The sequence below is a fragment of the Phocoena sinus genome, chromosome 2, assembly GCF_008692025.1.
Source record: "Phocoena sinus isolate mPhoSin1 chromosome 2, mPhoSin1.pri, whole genome shotgun sequence".
Lineage (NCBI taxonomy): Eukaryota > Metazoa > Chordata > Mammalia > Artiodactyla > Phocoenidae > Phocoena > Phocoena sinus.
In genome coordinates, this window is record NC_045764.1 from 74,470,462 (window position 1) to 74,495,690 (window position 25,229).

General features: G+C 36.2%; 1 protein-coding gene across 1 annotated transcript in view; it reads left to right on the plus strand.

The window, feature by feature from the left end:
* Positions 1–25,229, plus strand: part of ICE2 (interactor of little elongation complex ELL subunit 2) — a 91,118-nt gene that overhangs the window by 13,831 nt on the left and 52,058 nt on the right. Inside the window, 6 exon segments of the mRNA XM_032622615.1 lie at positions 10,834–10,971; positions 12,103–12,216; positions 12,390–12,549; positions 13,508–13,689; positions 21,331–22,327; positions 23,027–23,202. Coding sequence (XP_032478506.1) covers positions 10,834–10,971; positions 12,103–12,216; positions 12,390–12,549; positions 13,508–13,689; positions 21,331–22,327; positions 23,027–23,202 — 1,767 coding nt within the window.

The window sequence follows — 25,229 nt, forward strand, 5'->3', positions numbered from 1 at the left end:
ATGGCTCCAAAGTGCAAGAGTAGCGATGCTGGCAGTTTGGGTATGCCAAAAAGAAGCCGCAAAGTGTTTCCTTTCAGTGAAAAGGCGAAAGTTCTCAACTTAGTAAGGAAAGAACAAAAATCATATGCTGCAGTTACTAAGATCTGCAGTAAGAACGAATCTTCTATCCATGAAATTATAACAAAGGAAAAAGAAATTCGTGTTCTGCTGTCACACCTCAAACTGCAAAAGTTACAGCTGCAGCGCCTGATAGGTGCTTAGTTAAGATTGAAAAGACATTAAATTTGTAAGATATTTTGAGAGAGAGAAAGTTACCACATTCATATAACTTATTACAATATTGCTATAATTGTTCTGTTTGTATTTTATTATTAGTTATTGTTGCTAATCTCTTACTGTGCCTAATTTTTAAATTAAACTTTATCATAGGTATGTATGAATAGGAAATGATATTCAGTCTTATCCACGATTTCAGACATCCACTGAGGGTCTTGGAATATATCCCCCATGGATAAGGGAGACTACTGTATACATTGGGAGTTTTTTCTTTTATTTGATAAAACAGTTTTTTTAATCTACAAGATCCTCCTCCATATTTTTTTTCCTTAAACTTTATCTTTTCGAAAACCTGGGTCATTTGACCTTTCGAGTTTCCCACAGTCTAGATTTTGATAACTGTATATTCATGTTGATGTTCAACATGTTCTTTTTTCCTCTATATTTCTTACAAATTGTGAACTGGATCCAGAAGCTTGATCAGAATTATAGTCTTGCCAAAGGGTTTGAACATATAGATGGTGGTGTTTTCTTTAATCAGGTGGCACATAATGTCTGATTGTTTTTTGTGATGTTAGTAGCTATTGATGCTTAATGCCAGATTTATTCATTCACTGGGGTTTGAAAAATAGTAAGATTCTAATTGCGTCATTTATTTTTATTCATTAGTTGGAATAATTTTATTAAGATATGTTTTTCCTCATCTACTCTTTGGCTTTCCATTTCATGTAGCAGAAAAAGTGCTAGATTCTTTATATACCAGTTTTGAAAAAATTAATTGGTTCCTTCTTATTTTACAATGGTGATCACTTTTTAAAAAAATATTATTATTGAATCATGAAGTTAAACACATTTGATGGGTTTTAGTCCACTACAATTATCCTTTTTGAAACTCAGATAATACCAACTTTGACCAGTGATGGGGTCTTCATACTGGCTTTTGAGTCCTTTTGAGTCACTCTAGGAGTCTTTGAGGCTTATTTTGTACATTTCCTATCCCAGCCCTGGAAACATTTTCTAGAGTCTTTGTTTGTTTTAGTGCGAAATGGCATTTCAAGACTACAGTCTGGGCACTGGGGATGCTCACTGCACCTGAGTTGATCAGTGTTTATGAGACTTTTTCAGTAGATGGAGCTAGAAAAAGTACATTTAAAGAAAAAATTACCATGTGTCTCATTTGCTTTATCCCACATTATACTCACAACAGCCTCAGAATAATACAATTGCCACCAATCAATAGAATTTCTGAAAATAGTTTGAAAAAATTTTTTCATATGTGCTCACCATGAAAAAATTTTTTCATATGTTCTCACCATTCTCCTGTACTTTTTTTAGTACTGCATTTATATTGTTAGAACATGTAGCCATTACGTACTAAATAAACTCTGTCTTTTTTTTTAAGTATAGTTGATTTACAATGTTCTGTTAATTAACTGCTGTACAGCAAAGTGATTCAGTTATACATTTTTTACATTCTTTTTTAAAATATATTCTTTTCCATTATGGTTTATCATAGGATATTGAATATAGTTCTCTATGCTATACAGTAGGACCTTGTTGTTTATCCATTCTGTATATAAAAGCTTACAGCTGCTAACCTCAACCTCCCACTCCATCCCTCCCCCAACCTCCTCCCCCTTGGCAACCACCACTCTGTTCTCTATGTCTGTGATTCTGTTTCTGTTTCATAGATTGCTTCATTTGTGTCATATTTTAGATTCCATATATAAGTGGTATCATATGGTATTTTTCTTTCTCTTTCTGACTTACTTCACTTAGTATGATAATCTCTAGTTGCATCCATGTTGCTGCAAATGGCATTATTTTGTTCTTTTTTATGGCTGAGTAGTATTCCATTGTATATCTGTACCACATCTTCTTTATCCATTCATCTGTTGGTGGACATTTAGGTTGTTTCCGTGTCTTGGCTACTGTGAATAGTGCTGCTATGAATATAGGGATGCATGTATCTTTTTCAATTATAGTTTTGTCTGGATATGTGCCCAGAAGTGGGATTGCTGGCTGATATGGTAATTCTATTTTTAGTTTTCTGAGAAACCTCTCTACTGTTTTCTTTCTTTCTTTTTTTTAATATTTCTTTCTTTATTTATTTTGGCTGCGCTGAGTCTTAGTTGTGGTATGTGGGATCTTCATTGCGGCATGTGGAATCTTTTAGTTGCAGCATGTGGACTCTTAGTTGCAGCATGCGAACTCTTAGCTGCAGCATGCATGCAGGATCTAGTTCCCTGACCAGGGATCGAACCTGGGCCCCCCCACACATTGGGGGCTCAGAGTCTTACCCACTGGATCACCAGGGAAGTCCCTCCCTACTGTTTTCCACAGTGGCTGCACCAACTTAACATTCCCACCAGCAGTGTAGGAGGGTTCCCTTTTTTCCACACCCTCTCCAGCATTTGTTGTTTGCAGATTTTTTAAAGATGGCCTTTCTGACCAATGTGGGTGGTACCTCATTGTAGTTTTGATTTGCATTTCTCTTATAATTAGCAGTGTTGTCCATCTTTTCATGTGCCTATTGGCCATCTATATTTCTTCTTTGGAGAAATGTTTACTTAGGTCTTCTGCCCATTTTTGGATTGGCTTGTTTGTTTTTTTGTTGTTGAGTTGTATGAGCTGTTTGTATATTTTGGAAATTAGGCCCTTGTTGGTCACATTGTTTGCAAATATTTTCTCCCATTCCGTATGTTGTCTTTTCATTATGTTCATGGTTTCCTTTGCTGTGCAAAAGTTTGTAGGTTTGATTAGGTCCCATTTGTTTATATTGTTTTTATTGCTATTGCCTTGGGAGACTGACCTAAGAAAACATTGGTACAATTTATGTCAGAGAATGTTTTGCCTATGTTCTCTTCTAGGAATAAACTCTCCCTTTTTAATCTATATTTAACTTTAAATCAGTTTTACTGAGGTAAAATTTACGTACAATAAGAATCGATTTTAAGTGCATGTCAGTGAGTCTTCCTGTGTAACCATGACGCCAGCCATGATATGGAGTATTTCTTTCTCTTTTCTTATAATTTTTTATTTTTTAAATGTATTTTATTACTATTTTTTTAAATTTTATTTATTTTTGGCTGTGTTGGGTCTTTGTTGCGGCAAGCGGGGGCTTCTCTCGTTGCGGAGCATGGGCTCTTGGCACGTGGGCTTCAGTAGTTGCAGCACGCGGGCACTAGAGCACGTGGGCTTCAGTAGTTATGGCACGTGGGCTGTAGGGTGCTTGGGCTTCAGTAGTTGTGCACGGACTCAGTAGTTGTGGCTCGCGGGCTCTAAAGCACAGGCTCGGTAGTTGTGGCGCACGGGCTTAGTTCCTCCTCATCACGTGGGGTCTTCCCAGACCGGGGATCAAACCCATACACCCCTGCATTGGCAGGTGGATTCTTAACCACTGTGCCACCAGGGAAGTCCTGATATGGAGTATTTCTATCACACTAAAAAGATCTCTGTGCCTCTTTCCATCCATGGCCCTAGGAAACCACCGATTTGCTTTCTGTCACCATAGATTAGATTTGCCTTTTCTGGAGTTTTATAAAAATTGAATCACACACAGTGTATTCTTTTGTGTCTGACTTCTTTCAGTCAGCATTTTTGAGATTCATCCACATTGATGCAAGTATCCATAATGTATTCCTTTTTGTTTTATTGTATGGTTATACCAAAATTGGTTTACCAGTTCAACTGTTGATGGGCAGTTGTGTTATTTCCAGTTTGGGGCAATTTTGAATAAAGCTATTAAGAACATTCTTGTACAAGATTTTGGGGGGGCATATATTTGCATTTTCTTGGGTATATAACTAGGTATAGTATTTATAGATCATCTGGCAAGTGTACAAAGTTAAATTTTATTAGAAACTGCCAAGCTGTCTTCCATAGTGGATGTACTACTTTATACTCCCGCCAACAGTGAATGTATAAGAGTTCCAGTTGTTCTACACTTTAGCTAAAACTTAACATTGTTGATCTTTTTAAATTTTAGCCAACCTATGGTGTGTAGTAGTGTCTCATTATGGCTTTAGTTTGCATATCCCCAGAGAGCAGTGATGTTTGAACATCTTTTTTGTGTTTTTATTGGCTTTTGTGAAATGTCTGTTAACATCTTTTGCTAATTTTATTGGTTTTTATTTTTATTGATTTTTGAAAGTTCTTTATATATTCTGAATACAAGCCTGTTTTATATATATGTGTATGTGTGTGTGTGTGTGTGTGTGTGTGTGTGTGTGTGTGTATATAGTTTTCTCCCAGTTTGTGACATGCTTTTTAATTTTTTTTAATAGTCTCTCAAAAACAGAATTTTAATTTTAATGAAGTCTAATTTTTGCAAGTGTTTTATGGTTGGTGCTTGTATGTGTTCTAGCATAGAAATATTTGCCAACCCCAAGTGGTTCTTATCCGAGGTCACTTTTACTCCTTTACCCTTGTGCCCACTCCCCACACAGGGGACTTCAGCAGTGTCTGGAGATACTTTTGTCACAGCTGGCAGAGAATTACTCGTATCTAGTGACTAAAGGCCAGGGTTGCTGTTAAACATCCTACAATGTATATAACATCCCCCACAGCAAAGAATTATGGAGCTTCAAATGTCAGTAGTGCTTGTGTTGAGAAACCCTGATCTAGAGGTTTTATAGTTTTAACTTTTATGTGAATGTGTGTATGTTAATTTCAAGTTATTTTTTTGTGTAAGATGTGAGGTTTGAGTCAAAGTTAATTTTCCTTTCATCTGGATATCTCGTTGTTCAAGCACAGTGATTCTCTACTGAGAGTGATTTTGCCTCCTACCAGACATATGGTAATGTCTAGAAATATTTTGGGTTCTCATAACCGAGGAAGGAGTGCTTCTGGCATCTAGTGGGTAGAGCCAAGAATGTTGTTAAATATCCTGCAATGTAAAGGTTGCCCCCCCAACACAAAGAATTATCTGGTCTAAAACGTCAGTAGTGCCAATGTTGAGAAATCGTTTTGCGCTATTGGATGAAAAAGCTATTTTTTCCCCTCATTAAATTGCCTTTTCACCAATGATGTGTGGGTCAATTCCATGACTCTAATCTGTTTCATTAACCTATATCTCTGTCTTTATGCCAATACCACCATGTCTTGTAGTGGAAGACTACAAGAAACCATCTGGTAGAAATCCTACAACTTGGTGCTTTTTTAAAATTGTTTTGGCTTTTATTGGTTCTTTGCATTTCCATGAAAACTTTGGAATCAGCTTGTCAATTTCTAGAAAAAGACTACTTTGGAATCAAAATTTCTAAAAGAAAACTAAGTGGGACTTTAATTGGGATTGCTTTGAATCTATAGAACTTATATTAAAGTTCTGTAGATTCTATAGAACTATAGAAATAATTTTTAATTATGGAAACAAATACCTCTTAAAATGATGTTTAGCTAGAGTGCCTTTTTAAATAAGATCTGACCATCTCTTGCCTATTAATTAAAAAGTTGAGTCATTTACATTCATTGTGATAACTTATGTATATAAACCTGTTTATGATTTCTATTTGTCTTTTTCTAAACTTCTTTCTTTGACTTCTTTTGAGGAGATTGACTTTTTCCCCCTTCTTTTTTCCCTCTCTACTGATTGGAATTTATACATTTTTGATGTTCTTCTTAGTGGTTACTCTTGAATTTTCACAATGAATTTTTTCCTTATTGAATTACCTCGTCACCATTGACCTATGGGTAAATTTCTCAACTCTATTTAGTTCTATTAACCTATACATCTACAGAGACCATAGAGCATTTTGACTTTCATCACATCCCTCCTCACTGATATTATTGTTTTGATGCTGTCTCTTTTTTAAACCTAGGTAGGTTTAAAAACCTAGGTTTTTAAAGGTAAAAAAACCTAGGTACATTATTATTTTAGATGAACAATGTTTGTCTTCATTTATCTACAAATTTGGATCTTTTTTCTTTCCATCTCCTCTTTTCAAATCTACTTTCTGAAATCCTCATTTTTCCTGAAATGTTGTATGTTCTAGATGTTCCTTTGGTGAAGGTCTCTTGGTAATGAACAATCTTCTTTGTTACCTGGAAATATTTTTATTTTGTTCTCATTCTAATAAGATAGTTTTGCTCCATACGTAGTTCTAAGTCGACAGTTTGTTTTATTTCTCAGCGTTTGATAATATAATTCTACTTTTTCTGGCTCACGTATTATTATTGAAAAGTGTATTGTTTGTTTAATAGTCATTTCTTTTAGGGAATCTGCCTTTTCTTTCTGACCACTCTTAATTTTTGGTGTATTACAGTTTCATTACAATGTACTTTATTAGAACAAAATTCTACTTGTTTCATTGTGTGTCTTGTATCTGTAGATTCAAATCCATCATCAGTTCTTGAAAATTCTCAGCCATTTTCATTTATTGCTTCTTTTTTGTTTTCACAACTCTCTCTCTGGAATTCCCAAACGTCCTAGGTTTCAGTCTGTCTTCCATTTCTCTTTTTTTTTTTTTTTTTTTTTTTTTTTGCGGTACGCGGGCCTGTCACTGTTGCGGCCCCTCCTGTTGCGGAGCACAGGCTCCGGATGCGCAGGCTCAGCGGCCATGGCTCACGGGCCTAGTCACTCTGCAGCATGTGGGATCTTCCTGGACTGGGGCACAAACCTGTGTCCCCTGCATCGGCAGGCAGACTCTCAACCACTGCGCCACCAGGGAGGCCCCTCTCTTTTTTTGGTGTGGTAAAATATATATAACATAAAATTTACTATTTTAACCATTTTTAAGGATAGTTCAATGGCATTAAATACTTGCGCACTGTTGTAAGTGGATTTTCATCATCCATTCCCCAACTTTTCCATTGTCCCAAACTGAAACTCTGTATTCATTAAATAATAACTCATCATTCCCTCTTCCCCCAGTCCCTGACAACCACTGTTCTATTTTTTATTTCTATGAATTTAACTTCACTAGGTACTTTATATAAGTGGAGTCATTTCAATATTTGTCCTTTTGTGATTGGCTTATTTTACTTAGCATAATGTCTTCAAGATTCACCCATGTTATAGCATGTGTCAATATCCTTCCCTTTTTTAAAAACAATTTTTAATTATGGTAATATACACATAACATAAAATTTACTGTCTTAACCATTTTTATTATTTTCTTAATAGATTTTATTTACTTATTTATTTATTTATGGCTGCATTGGGTCTTTATTGCTGCGCATGGGCTTTCTCTAGTTGCGGCTAGCGGGGGCTACTCTTTGTTGTGGTGTGCGGGCTTCTCATTGTGATGGCTTCTCTTTTTGCAGACCACGGGTTCTAGGCACGTGGGCTTCTGTAGTTGTGGCTCACAGGCTTTAGAACACAGGCTCAGTAGTTGTGGTGCACAGGCTTAGTTGTTCCGTGGCGTGAGGAACTTACTGGACCAGGGATCAAACCTGCATTGGCAGGTGGATTCTTAACCACTGCACCACAAGGGAAGCCCCTTAACCTTTTTTTTTTTTTTTGCGGTATGCGGACCTCTCACTGCTGTGGCCTCTCCCATCGCGGAACACAGGCTCCGGACGCGCAGGCTCAGCGGCCATGGCTCACGGGCCCAGCCGCTCTGCGGCATGTGAGATCTTCCCGGACCTTCCCGGACCGGGGCACGAACCCGTGTCTCCTGCATCGGCAGGTGGACTCTCAACCACTGCGCCACCAGGGAAGCCCTTAAGGGGAGTTTTATGGAGATTTCATTTAGTGGGCATGCTTGATTAAATCATTGGCTGCTGGTGATTAGCTATCTGTGGGCCTTTTGTCATCTAATTAGCATAAAAAAGACATTCTTATCACTTAGGGGATTCCAAGAATTTTAGGAGCTGTGTGTCAGGAACCAGGGACAAACAGGAAATATTTATTTATTATTGTGCCACTCACCATGCTACTTTCTGTGTCTGAATTTGTCTATTGTAGGTACCCCCATATGAGTGGAATCATATAGTATTTGTCTTTTTGTGACTCGCTTATTTTACTTAGCATAATGTCTTCAAGATTCATACATGTTCTAGCATGTGGCATAATTTCCTTCCTTTTTAAGGCTGAATATTCCATTGTATGTATATGGACATTTTGTTTATCCATTCTTCCATTGATGGACATTTGGTTTGCTTCCACCTTTTGGCTGTTGTGAATAATGCTACTGTGAACATGGTTGTACAGATATCTGTTCAAATCTCTGCTTTTCAAGCCTTAAATGTAGGGCTCTCCTGTTCAGCTCCCTACCTGATCTTAGAACTGGTTGAGGCATTTGCCCTCAAACCACTTCACCTTTCATGGGTTTTCTTACTGCTCACAGCTCCTGTTTCTCCTCATTCTAGATGTTTGGCGTTTATTTATTTATTTATGGTCCTTGGAGATTCTCCTCGCTTTTACCAAGCCCAGCAATGCATGAAAATTGTTAGTTGTAATTTATCCAGCATCTCGTGTGGTTTGGATAGGAGTGTTCTTCAAGGTACCTACTTTACCATATTGCCAGAAGCAGTATCTGTTAAATTTTAAGCTTCAAACATGTATGAAAACATATTATATTTTCTCTTTCTGGAGCATAGTTATTTTCATCTTTCTTTGTAAATGATAAATGTGTTTTTGGTGTTTTTAACTTTCAAGATACTTTGAATGTTAAATAACATTTGGGAGTGGGTGATGATGGGGAACAGCCTGAATCTCTTAACCTCCTTTGTTCACTCTTAGCAGTTTTTCAAACATAAGTAAATTACTAATTAAAATTTTTAATTAAATATATTAAATAATGATCCTTTAGTTACTTAATATCTACCAGTTGTGAAATACCTTTAATACTATGTAGTGTATCTGAGTATAGGTATAAAGCTGTCTTAGATTTTCCCTTGAATTTTTCTCTTGCCATAATTACTGAGTTAAGTGAAACTCACTTAAAAAGCACTGTAACATCTAGCATAGTTTTACCAAGAAAGATGTGCTGATAAATATCTAATCAGAGTAGTCTATATGTCACATAGTTCTTATATATTGCTTTCCTTTGCATGTTTAGATTTTTGTAATGACTTCTATAGGATAGGAATATTAGGGGTGAAAGTTGACTAATATTATAAATGAGGAGCAAAGATATTATGCAGATCCGAGTTTGCGGTTTCTTAGGGTTTTTAAGAGCAAACAGAACTTCTTCATATTAACCTATATCTGCCTTAATTGCAAGTAATATCCTGATTAAATATCAAGGTCATTATTGAAAAGCGTAGAATTGAGGGGGGAAATGTGAAAGATGATAGAGAGTGAGGATTAAAGAAAGAAGAGGATATGAAACTATAGATAAAAAGATGTACTGGAGTAATGTTATTGATTTGTAGCTTGACACACTTTATAAATATCTGAAGGGAAAGAGGGTGTAAGATATAAAAATATGCTTATTGGGGCTTCCCTGGTGGCGCAGTGGTTGAGAGTCCGCCTGCCAATTCAGGGGTCATGGGTTTGTGCCCCGGTCCAGGAAGATCCCACATGCCGCGGAGCGGCTGGGCCCGTGAGCCATGGCCGCTGAGCCTGCGCGTCCAGAGCCTGTGCTCCGCAACGGGAGAGGCCACAACAGCGAGAGGCCCACGTACCAAAAAAAAAAAAAAAAAAATATATATATATATAATGTATATGTGTATATATATATATATATATGCTTATTGCTAAAAGCTTTTGTGATATAAACTATATTCTAAAAGGTTCAGATTAAGGTTCATTGAGAGAAGAAGAGAAAACACATACATTTGGCCCTCCATATCCGTGGGTTCTACATCAGGGGATATGGAGGGCTGACGGTACTATACCATTTCAAATAAGGGATTTGAGCATCCTTGGATTTTGGTATCCATGGGGGATTCCAGAGATGCGAGGGACAACTGTATCTTAAAGATAATGTAGTATGTATGGTTTTATAACTCCCCTACCCCCTCCAAAACTGCTGTGCTTCTTTGAGTTATTTACATGTTATCACATGCTTGGGTGAAACTGTGAATTTTTCTTCCTTATTACATTTCCTGGTAAGTCATTAATATTTTGAGAACGTTTTGGAGAGAAGAAAATACTAAATACTCCATCATTTGAAGTAGTTATAAAATTTCTCATTTATTTTTTAGATTGAAGGTTAGAATGACCTGTAAGATAACTACTTCATTAATTCATTGTGCTTGGGGATCTTTTTAGGGTATTAAACTTACTTATTTCTAATCATTCATGTAACCGCTTTTATTCCCATAAAGTGTGTTAAAATTTTCACGTGGCTTTATTTCTTTGACAGTTTCTTAAATAGCAGAGAAAATATGATGTGTCTTCTCTAACTTTAAATTTTAATACAATTGCTAATTTTAGTATTATTAAACATCAATGTTTTAAGAAATTAGGTTAAAAAGAATTGTTACGAAAAATAAGAGTTTAAATCAAGTAAGGAATATACAGTGTGCCTGGATTGTTAGAAGTTTGGTTAATGAAATGAGGCTCATATTTGAAATGAATGATTATTAAGTCACATGTGACTAAGTTATTTTTGTTGCATTATTAGAGAAGTACAAAAAAATGAATTTCTCTTAATTTTTATTTTTTAGCAAATTTTAAAAGCTTGTATTGAACAAGTGAAAAAGTATCCAGAATTCTATACTCTCCATGAAGTCACCAGCTTAATGGGATTCTTCCCATTCAGAATAGAGATGGGATTAAAGTTAGAAAAAACTCTTCTTGCATTGGTAAGGTTTACCATAAGAAAATAAAAGTAAACTTATTTTTGTCTGAAATATCATCTGTATTTCACACAGAAGCATAATTTAGACATATTTCAGTATTTATGTTTAAATTTTGAGCAGTAACGAGATATACTTTTTAAAATACGCAATACAAATGTGTCCCCTTTTAATGTATGACTACCATTACTTGATGTTTTAAAAAATATCACTACTGGGACTTCCCTGGTGGTCCAGTGGTTAAGACTCTGCACTCCCAGTGCAGGGGGCCTGGGTTCAATCCCTGGTCAGGGAACCAAACCCCACATGCCGCAACGAAGATCCCACGTGCCACCAGCTAAGACCCGGTGCAGCCAAATAAATAAATATATATTTAAAGAAAAAATAAAAAGTTAAAAAAAATATCACTACCAACTTTATTTCTTGATTTTCTTTTCTTAGTTTCCATCTCTTTTATGTTTCTGAATACAAGCAGAAAGCTCCTTTTCTTTTAAGGGGATTTTACTCAATATCATGTTGGAAGTAGGTGTGTGTAAAGAAGATATTTTAGAGTTTCTCTTATACCCTGCTCTGACTTGTACTTCATACAATGAGAGGTTAGATTTTAAAATGACAGGGAAGATTTCATGGCACCCTTATCTTGGACCCTTTTTTTAAAAAAAACCTATATGGGGGACTTCCCTGGTGGTACAATGGTTAAGAATCCGCCTTCCAGTGCAGGGGACTCAGATTTGATCCCTGGTCGGGGAACTAAGATCCCACATGCCGCAGGGCATCTAAGCCCACGTGCTGCAACTACAGGGCCCATGCACCCCAACTATAGAGCCCACGCGCTCTTTAGCCCGCGCGCCACACTAGAGAGCCTGTGCACCACAACGAAAGATCCCATGTGACCTAGCTAAGACCCAATGCAACCATAAATAAATAAATAAATAAATAAAATCTTTAAAAAACAACTATATGGTGGTTGTCAAGTAAAAACATTAAGGTCTTGTCTTAAGACGGCTCTAAATTTGATATTTGCATTTAGTACAATGAAGAATTTTAAGTTATAAGTTTCATATGATGAAAAGATACTTCAGGGAAAAAATACATCAAGATTTCTGCAATAAAACATTCATTTTTTTTCTTATTTAGGGCAGTGTAAAATATGTGAAAACAGTATTTCCCTCAATGCCTGCAAAGTTGCAGCTGTCAAAAGATACACCTACCACTGAAACACCAGAACAAACAGCTGCAGCTATGCATTATGTAAGTAGTAAAGTGGTTTTGGATCTTCCTAAGCAATCTTCTGTACCTCATAAAGTACATGTAACCTGGTTGTTCTAAAGTACCCTTCCTGAATTTCTCCCTTCTTTTCATTATTTAATCAAAGAAGTTTCTAATAAGTGTAATCAAGTAACAAGTTTCATGTTGTTTTTCAGGACATTAGTAAAGACCCAAATGCAGAGAAGCTTGTTGCAAGATATCACCCTCAGATAGCTCTAACTAGTCAAGCATTATTTGCCTTATTAAATAATCATGGACCAAGCTACAAGGAACAGTGGGAAATTCCAGTGTGTATTCAAGTAATACCTGCCACAGGTTTGTGATTTGCCATGTCAAGTAACACTCTCAAAAGAGGAGTTGAAACAGTTCTATTTCAGCTGTCTGATTATAGTGGTCATTTGTCAAATACAAAAAGCTAAGTTTTGATTTAAGGAGGATGTAAATTTGACAATTACATGCAGTAGAAGAACTTTTTAATATATAGTGCTAAGTATACAATTGACACTCATAAATAAGTTATTAGATTTACAGGACCTGTATGCATGCTGGGTGTGTGAGAAGTAGAGAAAAAATTATAGTTTAGGGTGGCCAAAGATACATGACATGGTGAGGTTCTTCTGTCTTTCACTGAAATAAAAGGAATGCGGTACTTTATTAGACAGCCTCAAATGGGTTAGTTTCCAGGGTTTATTTACTTACCTATTATTGGAATTCAGATTTAAATAAGTCTATACTTATAAGATAGTCTCTCTCTTAACAGTAAAATATTTACACATAAATTCTGTACCAAATATTATTCCCCTTCTATTTTTGTTCATATTTAATAATTTTCTCATATCTTTTAGAATTAATATTCTTGTATGTAATAACATAATTGGAGTAAATGAAGGACTATGTCTAAAAACAAAACTACAAATTAGAGTTAAATGTAATATATTCTCCGTGGTAAACATTTTATCACTTTTTGAAAGTATAACCCAAGAGGAACCGAGTAATAATGACAGTAAAAGTATAACAATAAAAAACAGAAAATCTTTTTTTAAATTGTTAGAAAAAGAACATATTTTTCTTGCCAGTAAGAGTCTCTTGCCCTTAGATCTCTAAGGGACTTTAAAAATCTTTTCATTCAAGGCACACGTATGGGACATGTGCTTCCAGTTTCTATCCTGTGTCTCTTTGTTTAGTAATTCTTCTGTTATACATCCTGGTTTTTTTTTTTTTTTTTAATATGACTACTAGTAACTAATCACTTCCATTCTTTTTCTGTGTTAAGGTTCAAAACCAGTTAAAGTAATTTATATTAATTCACCACTTCCCCAAAAGAAAATGACAATGAGAGAGAGAAATCAAATCTTCCATGAAGTTCCCTTAAAATGCATGATGTCCAAAACCACAACTGTTCCAGTCTCTGCAGTATTTATGGACAAACCAGAAGATTATATATCTGAAATGGAAGTATGTAATGCTTTCTTTTCTTTTCCTTAAGAGAATGTACTTGTTTATCCTTTTGAAGAATCACATTTTATTGCAAGTCTCTAAATCTGGTAGTTAAAAATACAGACTTTAGATTGAAACTTAAAATTGAACCCCACGTGGATCTAGACTTTAGACAACTAATTTAACCTCCTTCAGCCTCAGTTTTCTTCTTTTATAAAAGAAAGATGATAATACCTACTTCATAAAATTGCTGTCAGGATTAAGTTTGATATTTATACGTAAGATGCTGAGCACAGTCTTTAGTACATATGTACTAAAAATTCAGTCAGTAATGGTGATCATAGTGGTGATGGTTTTATTTAATTAGTCTCATTTGTATTCAAGAGTTTTTAAGTATGAAAAGGAACAGATGAGTTTGACTGGGGCAACAAGAATTTGCCGGATTGTTAATCCTTTTTAGTGTATGCTTATCTGCGTGACCGTAGGCAAACTACATTATCTCTTTGTGTCTAGTTTGCTCTGTCTGTAAGATGGGTATCATGATAACCTAACTCATAGAATTCTTGGGGATTAAATGAGTTAATACACCTAAAGCATTTAGAACAATGCTTGGTGCTCCATAAATACTAGCTTTTATTATTTTGTGTATTTTGAGATATTTTCCCATGATTATTAGAGCAAGGCATTCTGTTTATACAAAACTTTATTCATCCATTCCACAAATATTTATTGAGCAGATACTGTTCCATGCACTGAGGATACAGCAGTAAATAAAGATGAAGTCTCTTTTCTTTCAGAACTTACATTAGTTTCAGAGGGCACAGATAATTAAAACAGTATCAAAAAAGCACACATTGATAAATGCTATGCAGAAAAATGGAATAGGTTAAGGTGAAAGAGATGGGAATGGGATTCATGATCAGGAAGGCTTTTCCAAGGACAGGAAATTTGAACAGGGACTTGAATAAAGTGAGAGAGCAAACAAAATTAGAAAATAAAATAGAAAATTTTTTTCTCATTTACATATAAGAGCTCATACTATTTTAAGAATATTGGCCTTTTGTCTTTCATATTTATTGTTTTTTGGTTTGCCATTTGCCTTTCAGTATTTTTATGATGTGTATGTCATAAAGCACTTCCAACTTAAGTTTTTTGGAGGTATTTTTTTGTTTTACATTTTTAAATCTATCTAAAATTTATATTGGTATGAGGTGAATGTCAGTAAGTAACAAGTGCTATGAAGAAACATGAAGTAGGTTAAGAGGGATGAAAAGTGACGGAGTAACTTCTTTCAGTAATGGCAGACCGAGTAATTTGGGCCTTCCATTACCGATGACAACTAAAAAAAGCTGGACATATTATATAAGTTTATTTCTTAGAATCATCAAAGACCTAACAAGATAGGGGGTACTATCTGAGGGCTGAGATACTAAAGAGCACAATCCAGGTTGGTAAGCCTGTCACTTAGGGTAGTCTTTGCCCTGAATGGTATTTGCCAGTTCTGAAGAGGCAACAGAGAATGTGCTTTTGGCAGCATCACAGGACTAGGAGGACAAAAGTCAGAGTTCAGTTTTCCACCATGAGCTTGGACCCTGCAGGGCTATACCCCAGGAGTAAGAGTGAACAAGAAATAAATCAGCTTTCTTGTAGATTGTATTCTGGGTTTTCAGGCCTTGAACTTGGATTCAGATGTTTTTGGATTGCTAGTGTCTCTAGATACCTAGCAAAAGCAAGTGACAATACTTCTTAGAGGAACAGAATGTCATTTTGAGCCTCAAATTATTTCTACAAACAAGTTTTTAAATATAGCATCTGGAAAACATTTAAAGATAACTAGACACTGGAGGAGTAAATAAAAATTAAGTTTCTTTTCATGTACTGGATACTCTGAGCAACAACCATCACAAACAATGACCAAAGAAATAGACTCACAGAAATGGATCCTAGAATTATCAGTCACAAACTGTGAGCCAACTCTGCTTAATTATACAGCATGCAAGAAAATTAAAGCCATGTTTTAATTGGAAGGAATATGCCTTGCAATGCAGGGGACGCGGGTTAGATCCGTGGTAGGGGAACTAAGATCCCACATGCCGTGGGACAACTAAGGCCGTGCGCCACAACTACTGAGCTCGTGCGCCTCAACCAGAGAGCCCACGTGCTGCAAACTAGAGCTCACTTGCTTGGAGCCCGTGCATCACAACTACAGAGCCCACATGTCCTGGATCCTGCACGCTACAGCTAGAGGGAGAAAACCCACATGCTACAACTAGAGAGAAGCCCACACGCCGCAACTAGAGAGAAGCCCGTGTGCTGCAACGAAGACCCAATGCAGCCAAATAAATAAATAAATATTTTTTTTTTTTTAAAAAAAGTACAGTTAAGAATTCTGTAAAGGGGATTATTAGCACATTAGATAAAACTGATAAGAGAATTAATAAACTGGAAGATGGGTCTGAAATGACTATAATGAAACAGGCAACAAAAAGAAAATATGGAGAGTAGGGCAAGAGGTATAGAGAATGTAGTGAGAATGTCTAACATTTGTGTACTTGCACCCAAAAGAGAGGTGTACAAGAGGTAATGGGACCAAACCATACTTGGAGACAAAGAAAAGCTCTTAAAAGCCACCAGAGAAACAAAAGGCACATTAGCTATAAAGGACTGAGAGTTAGACTGGCAGGTAACTTCTCAACAACAACGATGGAAGCCAGAAGACACTGGGACAATATATTCTCCTGAGAGAAAATAACCCTCTTACTAAAATTCTCTAACCAGTGAAATATCCTTAAGTAATAAAAAATTAAGAAAAGATATTTTCAGATAAAAGCTGAGTTTGCTACTAGCAGACCTCCTCTAATGGATGTTCTTCAGGCACAAGGAGAATAATCCCAGATGGCAAAAGGATGGTGAAAGATGCAAGAATGAATAAGAATAACAAAAGTGAAAATAATGTGGATGGGCTCTAATTTGTAGGTGAGTGCAGGGGCACTTGGGAACTTAAATAGTTCTGAGATGACCTGGGTCCTAAGAACTCTAGAAACTAACCAGCCAAAGTTCCTTCCAAGACAAAAGCCTTGGCTCAGGAAAATTCACCAATGGTAAAGTTCATATTGAGCAGAACAAGGACATTAAAGGTAAAGGAAAAATAAGTTTTCAGATAATTGTGGGAGAGGGAAATAGAGAAAGCAGATATCAGAATGTACTAAAGATTTTATATGAACACACAAACACACGTAAACCTACATGCATACATACATACATCATGGTAACAGTGAAGCATGAGCTTAGAGCCGTGAAGCTAAGAAAGCTATCCTGGCACACTCTCACACAGGATTGTCCTCCTGCAGGTGTGCCCATCTCAATTAAACATGAGAAACAGAAGAGGATTGTTGATGGAAATTCTTACAAAGTTATTAGAGGAAGAAAAGATAATTGCTATAACATTTTTACAGTCAAATGAAGAGAGATGTACCCACAGAACAGATGAAAACTAATGTGTTCATCCTTTGCCCTAGAAATCTCACTTCTAGAAATGTAGCTCAGAAGTACACTAGGAAAAGAATAAAATATTTGTGCAGGGTATTCACCGCAACTATAGGTATTCATTAGAAACAGTCATCATGTCCCTTAATAGGGTATTTATTAAATAAACTGTACATCTTCAATAGCGTACTATGCAACTATTACAGGCATACCTTGTTTTATCGTACATTGCTTTATTGCACTTCAAAGATGCTGCGTTTTTTACAAATGGAAGGCTTGTGGTAACCCTGCATCAAGCAAGTCCATCATCATCCTTTTTCCAACAGCATTTGCTCACTTCATGTCACTGTGTCACATTTTGGTAATTCTTGCAGTATTTCAGACTTAGTCATATTTGTTAATGGTGATCTGTGATCATTGATTTTTTTTTTTTTTTTTTGCCGTACGCGGGCCTCTCACTGTTGTGGCCTCTCCCTTTGCGGAGCACAGGCTCCGGACGCGCAGGCTCAGCGGCCGTGGCTCATGGGCCCAGCCACTCTGCGGCATGCGGGATCCTCCCAGACCAGGGCACGAACCCGTGTCCCCTGCATTGGCAGGCGGACTCTCAACCACTGCGCCACCAGGGAAGCCCAATCATTGATTTTTTGATGTTACTATTACAACTTGCTGAAGGCTCAGAGGATGGTTAGTGCTTTTTAGCAGTAAAGTATTTTTCTTAAGACATGTACATTTTTAAAGACATAATGCTATTGCACACTTAATAGACTATAGTGTAAACATATCTTTATATGTACTGGGAAACCAAAAAAATTTGTGTGACTCACTTTTTTGTACTATTTGCTTTATTGTCATGGTTTGGAACCAAACACACAATGTCTCCAAGGTATGCCTATAAAAAGAATAAGAAAGCTCTAGGTATGCAACTGTAGTGTGATATCCAAGATATACTGTTTAAGTGAAAATGGTCACTCAGAGAATTAAGTGTCTATACATCCTTAAAGATTTATATCCTAAGTTCAAAAAGAATTGCCAAATATCTTAAACTACATTTAGTAATCATATTATTAGTAATGATATTGCTGTTGTTATTTTGGACACATTAGATAGTATGATAAAGCAAATAAGTACTTATATTTATATTAGAAACCAAGCATTTTAGCATAAGAAATACAAATGCCAATCAAAGGACTTAAGTAAAAACCTTATAATAATATTGGAATTATATAAAAAAGATGCCAGTGCCAACTTGAAGGGTTTCCCATTGGCCAGAGTGTGTCAGTTTGACCATGACAAAGAATAACTGCAGTGGATGGAAACATATGAAATAGTTAAAATCCATGAATTCATAATAATATCTTTTAAAAAAAGTATTAGTCACCTTTGGAGGGTGCTAGTGTATCAAGTCATTTTCTGAAAACTGATTTTTGAAAATTCAAGTATTTGTCTTACTTTTCCAGTACAAACTGTATTTCAGATAATGATGAAATACGACTGTTACCATTTTGCAGTTCCTAATGAAATAGTGAATCTAGGCAGTGATCATCATCAATGACTGCTAAAAGCATTAGAAGATTAACAAGGAATTTTAATGGGTAGATTAGTTTGTTGACCCTTGATGAATCAACAGAACTGTTGTAATATCACAAGAAGAAAGATAAGCAGACGACATTAGCCTCCTGATTGAAGTGGGAAGTACACAGTACCACATATAACATGTTCAGATTTTTTTAAATGTGCCTGAATCTGATCAAGCTACTAGATCATTTTAATAGGAAATGTAGGGGAAGAGTGTGTTAAATGATATCATGGGGATGCAAAATCCAGAATATGGAAAATTTTATAGGATAACTCATCTAGTTTCTTCTACAAATACCTGGTGGATATGGGAGTTGGCAGAGTATGGGGGAGAGGCATTTGAGAAATAAATTTGAGAGACATCACCCAAATGCAGTGTAGGGATCTTGGTTGGATCCTGATTCCAATAAACAATTGTAAAAAGAAATTGATCAGACTAGGAAATTTTAACAGTGATTAGATATTTCCAGCCATTAAGGAAGTGTTAATTTATTGATACAATTAATGTGTTTTACCGAAGAATCTTTTTATAACCACATACTAAAATATTTACAGATAAACTGCTGTTTTTATCCAAATTTGTCAGGGGTTGAGAACATTGTTTTTCAATTCATTAATTTTGGTTTTATATTTATGAAATTCCTTCATTTTATTATTATAATTATATTATTCTTTTCCTGTTTCTTGAAAAGGCTATGAATGATGCTTCAGATTTTTAATGTCCAGTGTTCTCATTTTTATTGCTTTTTAAGTATTCTGTAATTATCATTTTAATTTCTTCTTTTATCCAATAATTTGGAGAGTTTTTAAATTTCCAAGTTCTTGGGTTTATTATTGTTTGTTTACTTTTTTCTTAATGATTTCTAATTTTATTTTCTTCTAAACAGAGAGTCAGACCTTAACAGATTCTGCTTTATACTATATTGATGTTTTCTTTGTGTATTAATTTATAGTCCATCTTTGGAAATGCCCCTTCGATCCTTGGGAGGGAAAAGGTATATCTTTGCAGTCTATATGTATGTTTTCAGTCATTCATGTATCTTTGTTTCAGTCATTAAATATTATTCATACTTTCTACATCCTTATATTTACTAAGAGACAGTGTATCAATGACCAAGTACAGTTGTGTTTCTGTCAAATTTTCCTTTTATTTTTCAGTTTTGACAATTCTGATGATGTTATTTGACATGTCACAGTTCATTATCTATTCATCATGGATTGCATCTTTTTCAACATAGGATTCCTTTTTCTATCTAATGCTTTTTGCATTGACTTCTCTCTAACACTTAATATTGCTAGTCCTTCTTTCTTTATTTCTTGGTGTCATGTCCCATTGTTTTGTTTTGAACCTTTTTGTGTAAGAATGCCTCATGTAAACAGAGTATAGTTTAATTTTATTTTTTGACTAAATATGGTAGTCTTTTTATTTTAGCAAGTGCTACCATTTGCTGAGAAACTGCTTACTATGTACAAGGACTATGCGAAGAAACTTTCTATATATAATTTCTCATTTAATCCTTAGAATAAACCCAAGAGGATAACCCTATTATCCCTATTTCAGAGATGAGGAAATTGAGTTTCAGAGAGGTAAAGTAATTTACCCAGGTAGACCTTTCTTACTCACTACCTGAGGCTGTCAGAATATTTTTCTCTCAAATCCTAAACTGTAATCCAATTCCATGGTATTTATCTAAAGTGCTCTGCCAGACTGAGGAGAGATGTTGCTACCTAGGGAGAAGATAATTTATTCCTGAATAAATTAGAACTGTCTGTAGTTCTTCTGTTACCCAAACAGTACATGAAAAACTATAACCTCAGTGGCTTCATGTCCCAGAATACAATAAAACCACTTCCTATCCATTTCTCCTCTTATTATTGAGAGTTGTTTTCCCTGAGTAGATGTATAAAGAAAGTCACTGATTGATGTGAGAGGCTGTTGACACTTCCCCAGTTGCATTAGAGAGCAGCTTCCTTACCGTGGCAAAGACGCTTTCCTCCTGGTCAGCTAAGTCTCTGCAAGACTGTATAAAGTGGGTATGAATGAAGATCTTTTACCTTCCTATTTGGCCTAACATTTCTTCTTTGTGGTCCTGTCTGGTTTTTTTTTTTTTTTGCGGTACGCGGGCCTCTCACTGTTGTGGCCTCTCCCGTTGCGGAGCACAGGCTCCGGATGCGCAGGCTCAGTGGCCATGGCTCACGGGCCTAGCCGCTCCGCGGCATGTGGGATCTTCCCGGACTGGGGCCCGAACCCGTGTCCCCTGCATCGACAGGCGGACTCTCACCCACTGCGCCACCAGGGAAGCCCCTGTCTGTTTTTGATTAGTGGAAATACCTCTTGAGATGTGGTAGTTCACAAGTATTCCCCATTTCCTGTGGTATTGCAACTTGGCAATTTTTTCTGTGTTTCATCAACATTTCAATGGGAAGGTAAGGTTAAATAAATTAGGTGCTAGTAGTTTGTCAAAGCAAGAACCTTTCAAAGCCATTAGACTTTTCTTTCTACTTTTAAAGAGTATGAACTATGTTTGTGATGGGACATTGATGGGTCAGGGGTGGCCTGGAATTTTTGCTAATAGTTTGCCAATATATTTTCTTAAGATGTCTTATGAAGTTAATGAGTGCCGAAAAATTGAGACCCATGAAAACTTGGATCTGGATTTTGATGATGATGTCACAGAACTTGAAACTTTTGGAGTAACCACCACCAAACCATCAAAGTCACCGAGTCCAGCAAGTACTTCCATAGTACCCAACGTGACAGATATGCCCCCAGCCCCCAGCATAGCAATCAGATCTGAGGCACCAATTGCACCAGACATTACTGCTCATTCTAGAAGTATATCTCAGATTCTGATGGAACAGCTGCAGAAGGAGAAACAGCTGGTGACTGGTATGGACAATGGCCCTGAAGAGTGCAAAAACAAAGATGATCAGGGATTGATCCCCTGTGGTGAAAATGTATCAAATTCTGAGAAGTCTTTGGTACAAGATAGTGACTTGAAAACATCTGATGCCTTACACTTAGAAAGTTCTTCAGAAATTGAAACCTCTAATAAAAATGATATGGCTTCTGATATGGAGTGTGGTGATGCAAGAGTGAATGTTCCAGAGAACACAGACAATAATTCAAAGGAAAAGCCTGTTACATCAGAAGCAGCTAAAACTGAAGATGTAATTCTTTGCCATAGTGATACAGATGAAGACTGTTTAATCATTGATACAGAGTGTCAAAATAATAGTAATGGAAAGACTGCTGATCTGGGTTCTAATTTAAGTTCTAAACCAGCTAGCCTAAATTCTTCCTCAGGACAGGCTTCTGTAGGAAACCAGACTAATACTACTTGTAGTCCTGAAGAGTCATGTGTTTTAAAAAAACCTATCAAACGAGTGTATAAAAAATTTGATCCAGTTGGAGAAATTTTAAAAATGCAGGATGAACTCTTAAAACCAATTTCCAGAAAAATACCTGAAATGCCGCTGATGAATTCAGAAAATTCTAAACAACCTCCTAGTTCTGAGCAACCCTCTGTTACTTCAGATGCCTCTAGTTGGCCAAAATCTGTATGGCCTTCTGTGTTTCAGAAGCCAAAAGGACGTACGTAAATATTTACAAAGAATTTTATGTTAACTGTTTTGCTTGTTCCTTATCCTTAGGTTCCCCCCCTTCCCCTACTTTCTCTTCGTTATAATATGTGTATGATCTTTATATAGTCATTGAGAGTTCATTTTCCAGTCTACTGATCAGTATTTCAGCTTTCAAAACCTTCACTCTAGCGATGTACCCACAGTTGTATGGATTTTTGTAACCTGTGTTTATCCGACATTTACGATGGCTGCTAAGCTATAGATAATGTGGTTTGCTGAACTGATGAAGGGAAAATCCAGCAAAAATAATGATAAATACTTATTAGTCTAAATTTACTTATTCTTGGTGTTTAGACTGTAGTTTTGTACTTTTTCATTTTGTGAAATAGATGTAAGGCTGCACCTCAACTCTGCCTCGATTATGAATAACACTACTTTTTTAAACTTTTTTTTTTTCTTCATATGTTGTCTTACAGATTTATACTTTGGCTAGGGTTAGTGAAGGTAGTAGGTAAAAGGAAGAGAACCCTAAAGCTTTGATTTCAGCTCTTGCTGGAGTTCCAGTAAAAGTAAACAGAAATGGTAATAGTGTAATGATCAACTCAGAGGAGACAGAAGGTTGATAGTTGAATTGTTTTATCTTGGATTATGATGGATAAAGAGCTAATGTATTTTAAAATAAAAATGACAAATATAATTATTTTTAAAGGATTGCCATATGAACTTCAGGACTATGTTGAAGATACATCAGAATATGTAGCTCCTCAGGAAGGAAATTTTGTTTACAAGCTATTTAGCCTACAAGACCTGTTGTTACTTGTGCGATGCAGTGTCCAGAGGATAGAGACCAGACCACGTTCTAAAAAACGGAAGAAAATCAGAAGAGTAAGTTGTTACCTGGGGAGTTACGGTGTGGTAGCATAAGTAGATGATAAGCAAATATTTAACATGCCATTCTTACGAAGTTTAATTTTAAATTGTTGATCACTCTTAGAGTAGTTTTTTCAGGTTGAGTTTTTTTAGTAAAATACTGAAAACACTTTTAATAAAGTGTTTAGTTCAATGTAATAGTCATGAGTGCCAATAACATTCTTGCATGGAATATATAAACTTTGTGAAAAACGGCACCATTGTAGATATCGGCACCATTATAGATATGACCTAGACTGGCACGTATGTTCCAGCTTTCTCTGTGAATTTGGATTTCCTTTATGACATATTAGCCTCTTTATTTCTTACTTTGGGAATCTTTTTGAGTCATTTTAGAAGTTCACATTTTGAGAAGTGGGCTTTCATACACATTTGAAATGTCTTCCCAGGACTGTTAGAAAACCAAATGTCTTCCTTTCTTTTTCCCCTATTGTTTCTTTTGGGATTTGATATAAATATTTCCCTCAGTTAAAAAAGTTTTTGCTACAATTTGAGTAATTTGTTCTTTCGGCAGATTGCTATATTTGATATTTTAAGGCCTCTTTCAGATTAATTTGATTTTTGTGTGTGTAACCACTGAATTCAGGTAAATAAAGAGGAGCTTTTATGGTATAATTGATTACGTAAGAAATAGTGAAGTCTCTTTAATTTTTTCTTAAGAGATTTTTTCAGTTGTATCCATTATATCATAGTTCACTTTCCTTCCTTCCTCCCTCTTCCTTTCTTCCTTCCTTCCTTTCTTCCTCCCTCCCTCCCTTTCTTCCTTTTTTTTTTAATTTAAAAAAATTTAATTTATTTATTTATTGGCCACACCGTGTGGCATGTGGGTTCCTAGCTCCCTGACCAGGGATCGAACCCACGACCCCTGTATTGGAAGTGTGGAGTCTTAACCACTGGACCACCAGGGAAGTACGTTCCTTCCTTTTTTTAAATTTTTTTTCCCGGTATGCGGGCCTCTCACTGTTGTGGCCCTCCTGTTGCGGAGCACAGGCTCTGGACGCGCAGGCGCAGCGGCCATGGCTCACGGGCCCAGCCGCTCCGCGGCATGTGGGATCTTCCCGGACCGGGGCACGAACCCGTGTCCCCTGCATCGGCAGGCGGACTCTCAACCACTGCGCCACCAGGGAAGCCCCGTTCCTTCCTTTTTTGATGTCTCTGTTTCTTGCTATTTAACCTACCACCCAATAAGAATCCTCAGTGACCACTTTAGAATGTCAGTATTTTGGATTAGGGAACAGGTGACTCAGGAACAGTGATGTTCCAGCATTGACCCTTATGGATCAAGTCCCTGACTACTACTTTACCATATTAAGGTATAACTGGAAAAAAATTTTTAAAAGAAGAAGAAGAAGTGCCAACCTTTCTGAGCTGCTAATAGCAATAGTGTGAGGGTCTATCATGAAAAACCTCTAAGGCTAACCCATCAGGATCAAGGATGTATACGCTGTCCACCAAAATCCAATGGACCTAGTGGATCTTTTGCTTGATGATACTTTTGTTCTTAGAAGGAAGACTGTGAATAAAATTTTAAATTTCTGATTCTCGTAATTTGGTATTTCATCACTGGTTCAGACTTGAAATTATAGAAACCAACTGGTTTTGAATTAAATATATGGGGGAGTGTTTTTTATAAGAGAATGTCAGGAATGATGAAATGCTATAGGTCTGATTTTAGTCTCCTCCTAGATAAATACAAATATTTCCTGTATTAAAAGATTTTACTTTATTTGCTGATTTTTTCCTGTCTCATCTGTATTTAATGGCCATAGCATGCATACATATCTTGAATACATATAGTGTCAGTGCTATGGACTGTATTTTCAAGGTTTTATTTCATTAATTCATATTTGCTATCTGATTTATTTGGGGACTAACCTCATTTCTTTCATTTTCTACTCTGTGAGCCCATACCACTCTGTATTGATCTGCCAGCTTACAGCACTTAGAAATTATTGATGGCCAGGATGTCTTAAGTAAGAATA